This window comes from Myotis daubentonii, chromosome 12 (assembly GCF_963259705.1).
Source record: "Myotis daubentonii chromosome 12, mMyoDau2.1, whole genome shotgun sequence".
NCBI classification, from domain to species: Eukaryota; Metazoa; Chordata; class Mammalia; order Chiroptera; family Vespertilionidae; genus Myotis; species Myotis daubentonii.
In genome coordinates, this window is record NC_081851.1 from 49,187,001 (window position 1) to 49,195,282 (window position 8,282).

General features: G+C 35.6%; 1 protein-coding gene across 6 annotated transcripts in view; it reads left to right on the plus strand.

The window, feature by feature from the left end:
- PPP4R3B (protein phosphatase 4 regulatory subunit 3B) overlaps positions 1 to 7,668 on the plus strand; it is a 54,418-nt gene extending 46,750 nt beyond the window's left edge. For 4 of the 6 annotated variants that reach the window (XM_059659780.1, XM_059659784.1, XM_059659783.1 and 1 more), the window contains 2 exons: positions 1,900 to 2,102; positions 6,021 to 7,668. In XM_059659780.1, coding sequence (XP_059515763.1) covers positions 1,900 to 2,102; positions 6,021 to 6,116 — 299 coding nt within the window. In that variant the 3' untranslated portion in view covers positions 6,117 to 7,668. Of the gene's footprint in view, positions 1 to 1,899; positions 2,103 to 3,454; positions 3,938 to 4,637; positions 5,584 to 6,020 lie in introns of those variants that run through there. The other 2 variants (XM_059659781.1, XM_059659782.1) reach the window with 2 other exon arrangements.
- Positions 7,669 to 8,282: the final 614 nt, after the last annotated feature.

Genomic DNA, 8,282 nt, shown 5'->3' on the forward strand with positions numbered 1-8,282 from the left:
TGTATCCATTTTATCCCCCCGCCCTAGACAGTCCCCTAGCCTCCCCTATCACCCAGTGTCTTATGTCCATTGGTTATGCTTATATGCATGCATACAAGTCCTTTAGTTGATCTCTTACCCCCCTACCTCCTGCCCCCCAACCCTCCCCGGCCTTCCCGCTGCAGTTTGACAATCTGTTTGAGGCAGCTCTGCCTCTGTATCTATTATTGTTCAAAAGTTTATAATGATCTCTATTGTCCACTTTTCATGGTTTTTTTGAAGCTTGCCATTTTACAATAGTCTTCATTTGCTATTTTGAAATTGCATTGCCTACTTATGCTTTTCCTTCTGTGAATAGTCTTGGCTTCTTTTCTATTCTGAATCTCCAATAATAACAAACACCATACAGATCCATAGAAACTTTCCAGAGCTCTCCACCTTTTGCTGCCAAGGAAACTAAGCTTGAAGTCACTTTGCTTTTTGAAATTTTAAAATCATTATAAATGTTACTTTTTATTTATTTTTTTATTGGGGTGACATTGGTTAATAAAATTATATAGGTTTCAGGTGTACAATTCTATAATACATCACCTGTATGTTGTATTATGTGTTCACCATCCCAAGTCAAGTCTCCTTTCATCACCATTTATCACCTCTATACCCTCTTCTACCTCCCCCCACACAAAAGTTTAATAAAGATACAATATCAAGAGAAATAAAAGTAAAATTTCCCCATCTTTCCAGAGAATTAATCACTATAATACTATGTCCTGAGAAATTACCATTATTGGAGTACTGTCCTGCATATATCATCTAAATGTATAATAAAAATTTATATCTTGAAAAGGAAAAAAGCATTTTCTAGACTTTATATAAATTTGTGATTTTGAATGTGAGATTTCTAAAGGTATTTCTTATTTGTTAGGTTTCATTGAGTTATTACATTTTCCCCTGGAATTTGTTCTCAGCCTCATTCATTTTCCAATCATTAATACCATAAGTTCCATTTATTTTAGGCTTCAGGGGCAAATAGCCTATTAAAATGTCCTAAGGAATAGGCACCTTTTAGTAGCCAGATTCTTCTACTTTTACTCATTATAGGCACTGTGCTGAAAGAGGCAATGAGGCAAAACTTGAAGTACTATGTCCAGTTAATCTTATGTAATAAAAGGCTAATATGCAAATTGTCCCCTCAACCAGTAGTTCAACCAGTGGGTGGGGCCAGTCAGCCAGCCACCCTCGACCCCTCCCCTGGCTAACCCCACCCCCGATTGCCCCCACACATACCCTTATCCGGGGCAGGGCTGGCCAGCCAACTGCCTATGGCCCCTACCCCCATCCGGCCTGGCCCGATTGGCCCAATTGGGGCAGGCCGGCCAGACCCCACCCGTGCATGAATTCATACACCAGGCCTCTAGTCATATATTAAAAAAATTATAGCAACTAGGTGCTAAAGGATGGTAGACACCTATCTCATAAAAGAAACCCACACAGGACCCTGGTATAGTCAGGCAATTAAAGGCTAATAGACATGATCATATCATTTTCTTTAGGCATTTGAAATACTAACTTGTGGGAAAGATTATTAGGTATTTACAATAGAAGTAGAGAGAGAGTGGAAGCTGCAGGGAGACAAAGAGTCAGGCAATTAATGAGTCCTTGGAAGTGTCTTGGATCCAGCTGTGTAGAATTCTATCATAGGATGACTGATTTGTTATGATTCTTAAGGTCCTTTCTAATCCTGAGATTTCTAAGATTCCAACTAATAAAGACATCACTATACATATCATACTCTTCTACTCTTTTAACTCTTATAAAGCAAAGACAATGTTTTCTAAGTTTTTAAATTACTGTTCTTTTCGAATGCTTTGACTTAGCAATATTTACTGATATAGGTTCAAAATTTTACTTTCGTTTTAGCAAAAGAAAGTGAAGACAAGGAAAACCTTCCAAAAAGGACATCTTCTGGTGGCTTCAAATTTACTTTCTCCCACTCGGCCAGTGCTGCTAATGGAGCCAACAGTACAAACAGTAAATCTGTAATGGCACAGACACCACCAGCAAGTTCCAATGGATCCTCTTCCAAAACGGCAACCTTGGCTTCATCAGTAACAGCCACCAAGGTATGTGAACCTTCTCTGCACATAAACTTTTCTTGTTTTCATCTGTAAAAATTATGTTTACTGAAGAAAATTTGGATAATAAAAATAATCCCAAAGAAAAAGTTGCACAAGTCATCAGATAATATGACTGCTAACATGTGATTGATTTTTCTTTTGTATGTGGGTTTCTTTATCTGACATATAATTGAGGTCTTTCTATACAGTTTTCTATCCTGCTTTTATGTCTTTACTGTAATAACTTATGTTATTAAACATTGTTGATGACTGTAGAATTTCATTTTACTTATCTGCATCATAATGTTTGTAAGCATCCTCTCCCTCCAGTAATATTTCAGATATCTGTTCATAGTCTTGCCTTTTAAAAGTTAGCTTATGTTTTCTTCCCCCCGCCCCCCGCCCTCCGCCTGCTCGCCCGCACTGCCCTATATTTTCTTGAAATGAATGAATCTTTAGTTAAGGATATTACCTTTTGCCATTAGCATAGCAAATGTATTTCCCATTGGTTACTTTTTTTATGAACAAGTTTAAATTTTATATGAAACTTTTTTCTTTCATTTACGTTTTTATTATATGTAACCATCCTTTTTCCAAAATGGAGTAGCTTAAAATAAAAAGGCATAAACATAGGGCAACTGTTAGTGAAAGGGTAAAAGGACAAGATGTGGGAAATGCCATAGTAGAAAACCTAACTGAAGTGATGCTTTTTGTTTTGAACACAAAGTACAAGTCTCAGGTTTTTGTACTTTGTGTTCAAAGTACAAACTGTAGAATCCTTATTCAGTGTTAGAGTGAGGTGTGCTCTTAAATTTTATTTACAGAAGTAGCATTTTCAATGGGATTCTACTGCTTTTAAAACACATTTTATGATTTTTTTTACTAGAAATTTTAAAATTAATTTTCACTTTTTGATAGGACAATTTAGTATAATATTGTGACACTGTATTAAAGATATTTACTGTGGAGTTATATTGTTTGGGTTCAAATCTTGGCTCTGCCTTTTACTAGCTGTTTGATCTTAAATAAGTTATTTAATCTCTCCGGGCCAATGAGAAGAACCTATTGATACGGGCTTCATATAAGGAACTACAGCAAGTGCTCTGCTTTTTTCAGGGAGTGTTATGTGTAGTTTGGGTTTTTTTTTTTTCCTGGCTTGACAGTCTACTATACCTGGCAAGTAGAAACTTACCTGTTGGTGTTCTGAGAGCCTAGAGAGGAAAGAGAGCTTAGAGTGAGGGTGGGGTGTCTCTGCTCAGTTTACAAAATTTCAGTTCTTCCATTTTCAACCTGGTGCTTTACCCTTGCCCTTTCCTGTGCCTGAGGTGCAGAGCCTTTCTGGTTCATTCTCTTTGTAGTTGGTGGTGATGAGAGAGCAGAAGTCTCCTGGAGAAGCGGGGATGCAGGTGAATGGATTGTAGAATTGAGGACTCAGCTGTCTGTTTTACTGACATGACTTAACTGGCTTCCCTGCTTTCCCACGTGTTTTGGTGCCTTTACTTCCTATTTCTTTCTTGGGTTAAGTCAAATCAGATCTTTCTTGACATTTTCCTCTGTTAAAAATGAGTTACTAACTCTTGCCTCTGATTTCTCTTTCCCAAAAATGCCTTGATAGCTTTTTCTGTTTTCTCCTTTCTTGTATCATCTTTGTTAAAATATACTTTTTCAAATTTGTTTTGTATTTGTGTGTGGTGATATTTTGTTGTTGTTGTTTCCTTTTTTAATTTCTCTGATAAATGCATTTACTTCCATTGTTTCCTGAAATCTCACTAAAATCAGTCTTCCAGCAAGTTAGCTTGACCTCTCCTCTAATTATACAAATGTAATACTTTTTAAAAGTTAGCACTAAGAAGAAAAAAGTAGATGAATAAGTTTTTATTTTCTTTTTATTTTTAATTTCAGAACATCCCGGGTGGTCACTTTAGGTGTCTGAGTTTGCAAGGCCAAGCCAGGCCTCCACACAGGCCACCCCGGAGTGGGTCAGGTTAGCATGTGGACCCCCCTTTTTTTTTAAAAAAGATATATTTTGTTACTGATTTCAGAGAGGAAGGGAGGAGAGAGAGAGAGATAGAAACATCAATAATGAGAGAGAATCATTGATTGGCGGCCTCCTGCATGCCCCCCACTGGGGATCAAGCCTGCAACCCAGGCATGTGCCCTTGGCCAGAATCGAACCTGGGACTCTTCAATCCGCAGGCTGATGCTCTATCCACTGAGCCAAGCCAGGCAGGGCCAGAGTATGCATTTTGAATTATAGGCTTTTTACTTCCAATATTTCACATTTTGTATTTTTATTCTTTTTATAAAATGAGATTTTTTAAAAATGTATATGAATTCGTTTATGGTGTGTGTGTGTAGATAAGAGATACAATTGAAAATTAAATTTTGTAGCTGTTTTAAGATAGAATATTAATCTTAAGCAAATAAATTTTATTTTTTTAAATTTTTATTGAGTTTTAGAGAGAGGAAGAGAGAGAAATATCGATTTGTTGTTCCACTATTTATGCATTTATTTATGCTTCTTGTATGTGCCCTGACCAGGGATCGAACCCGCAAGCAATCTTGGCATATCGAGGATGACCCTCTAACCAACTGAGCTACTCAGCCAGGGTTGGGGGGGAACATTTTAAATGTTAACCATTTGGAACTGAAAAGTTTGTACATTATGATACATAATCCTAAGCATAATTAAAAGTTGCCTTGATAAGTTGCTATCATTTTTGTGAATAATTGACTATTGTCTTTTTTTATGCTGAAATTTTGTTTTCTACTTCCTCCCGTCCAACTTGTTTGACTTAGAAAGCAAATAAACAAATAATAATGATGACAGTAATAGCATCTAATATCAGTTATTGAACTGACTATATAACAAGCACTGTGCCAAGGACATTACATGTTTTGTTTTCAAAATAGTTCAATAAGGTCTAAGTGTTACTATTATACTAATTTTATAAATAAGGAATCTGAAGCATAAAAATCACCTGCCCCCAAGGTCATGTACCTAAAAAGTGGTGGCATTGGAATTTGAAGTCAGGAAGTCAGACTACAATCAATATATTCTTAACAATTTAGCAATACTACTTCTTGCTTATCAAACTTAAGACGTGTGTTAAGCTGAAAATGAAGCAGAATGATTCTCACATGTTTTTAGTTCACAGACTTTCAGCTAACCATTTCCAGCTGCTCCCAGGCCTTTGTTGATTAATATTACAGTGTTTTAGTTATATTCTGGTAAAGTGTTAATTCCAGATACCTAGATTCTTTAGGTACTTAGTGTTTGAAATAAGTACAGTGCTTACAGTTGCCCCTTTAACCTGTAGGACAAGTGTATAAGTTTCATGTGACCCATTTAAAATGAAAGCAAAACAGACGACATACAATTTTCTGGGTAAACTGTCCAGGCCTTTAATAGGATTTTCAAAGGGGTTCATTACTCATAAAAGGTCAAACACCTGAATTACCTCATTCTTACTTTTCTTTTGGTTAGCCCTAACATTTTTATTCATTAGTGTTTAGGACCCATTTCATGTGTTTACTATTGTCTGCCATTTGAAATCACTATACTTAGTGATAAAATATATAATGAGGAACAGAGACTCAGAAGAGACTTCTTGTCACTGACTGGCTATTCTCTCTAGTTTAAAATTAGAGAAATGAACTAGTTCCTCTCCAAAGTCCTTCCAGCTCCAAATGTCATGATTCTTTGTCCAGCCCTACTGTTTAGAAATACTTTTCCACAGTGAAACTTTGCTGAATTGAATTGTGAGATAGCATTAAAAATCCAAAAGAAATAGAAAGGTTGAGGATAATTGAGAGTGCCACCTTTTATAACTAAGTGTTCACCATTTCAGGCAGTTCCTTTATCAAATTCAGTATATCTATTTAAGTTACATGTTTTAAAAAAATTTTTTTATTCTCCAATAGGGAAGTTTGGTTGGTTTAGTGGATTATCCAGATGATGAAGAGGAAGATGAAGAAGAAGAAACATCTCCCAGGAAAAGACCTCGCCTTGGCTCATAAGATACTTACTGGGGACCTCCTACATGTGGTCTCACTAAAATGCTGCAACTGTTCAATGAGCTGAAAATCTGAATCAGAAAGCTTTCTCACTTGAACTTACAAATATACAAGGAGTAGCAACAGACATTCGGTATATCAGCAAGGAGAGTTTACTTCTGTAAAAAAAAAAAACAGGCTTCCCAGAAATTTGATCACTTGCTAGTAATTAAGGGGTTTGCCTTATAGGCTGACCTAAAAAAAAAAAAAAATGGTTAATAGCCAGAACCTGGGAGATAGCTTCTCAGCAAGGAAGCTCTCAGGTTTGGGGATGGTTTTAGGGGTGGGACAAGGTTGATAAAATAATATTAATACAGGGTTGCTCCAGGGAGGTATCAATGTAGAAACAATTATAAAACTTCAGTTGAAAACCCAACTTATATAATGGTGCTGGCCATGTTCTTTTAATCAGTTGCCTCTTTTTAAAAGAAATTTTTATGGAAAACAGATTCAACTATCATTTAAAAAAATGAAGCTGTTGAGACCATTTCTTTGAAGATTTAACAGAAATTCAGCCTTTCCATGTAGGTGGAGGGAAGTACACCCTGTATTACAGCACATGTTGAGTTTTCTACACCAGGAATTTTCGTATGTATTTTGATGAAAACAAGCTGGATTCAAAATGGACAGTTTTGTTAATATAACTTGAAAATCAGCACTTTCGGAGATAACAGATGCCAAGAATCAGTACAATAGTATTCCAGAATGATTTTCTCCGGAAATGGAAGTAGATTGAACAGAATGTTTTCTACTGCCTACCAGTACAGTCTTTTGTGGAAGACACTTTGAAGTTACTTTCTGCTTTTTTAGTAAATGGTCTCTCCAGAGCTGCAGGCAATTTTTAAAGTGTAATTTATAAAGACTGACATACAAAGAACAGTGCTGAATTAAGCAGAACTTAATATCTAGAGACCATGTTCATCCAAGAAGTTACTTCATTGTCAGAGTCAGTATGCAGCACATGAAGCTTTTCCATAAACAAACAAGGGTGTAATATGAAAGCTGCTTTTTTTAAAAGAGTAAAAGCACATTCCATGTACGTAAATGATTTTAAAATAAGTTGAGGCAAACAGTTAAGAGGTTTTTATTTTTAGAACAAGCAAGTTAACTGTAAATATTTTAATGTTAGTTTGCTCATTTATGATCTGAGATAATGCTGAGGAAAAACATCCCCCTAACTACAACTTAATGCATTGGGGGGAAAATTAAAAATAGTAATTCCAGCTACTATCTTCAGGTCACCTCTGTAATGTGTTATGGGTCCATTTTTCTTGGAATAGTTTAAACTAAAGCAGTTTTCCCTGTTTTGGAGATTTTGTAGTTAATTTTTAATTTTGGCTATTGTTTGGAAAAGATGGGCTGTCTGTGTAGATATGAAGTATAGTTTTTCCATAAAACAGATGTTTATTTTGTATTAAAAATACCACTGTACTTGTTTTACACCATTTGTATACATGTGGTGATATTAATGCTGAACTGTACAATTCAGGAATTAAAATGTGACCCTGTAATTCTATGATTGTTGTTTTTGTTTGATTTGTTGTAAATATAAGTTAGCTCCATTTGAGATATGTCCATTTTACAATTAACTTTTGAAAGGCAATAAATTATCCATATTTATTATAAACCAGTAGGTCACACACCAGTCTGAATGAAAGAATTCTAAACAAACAAGGGTCAGCTGCACTTTAAATATCACCAACTCTACTTATCTAAGGTGTGCCTCGGGCAAACAAAGTCCCAGCACCAAAGCATCACAACATGGGGCTATTACAATACCCTTTTTTGATTATAGGTACATATAATGAAAAAGACCTTCCACCTCATAAGGCAAGTGACTTAAGATCATTTGAACCACAATCAGTTACATTACCATATGAATGCATTTTCTTTCAAACAAGTTTACACTTGACTTTTCCTGATTAAGTAGTTTTAAGTTCCAATAGGAAGTATTATCTTTATAGCTTATGAAGAGTTTAATTTTCCTTTCTGAAGAACTGTCATGAGTCCTAAACATTTAAATCATCATTGTCATAAAAACCTTTTCTTATAGCACAAATGTGAATTTTTTTAATGACAGGTTAACACTTTCCTTAGTTCATATGCTCATCCACAATGATATGAGAACAA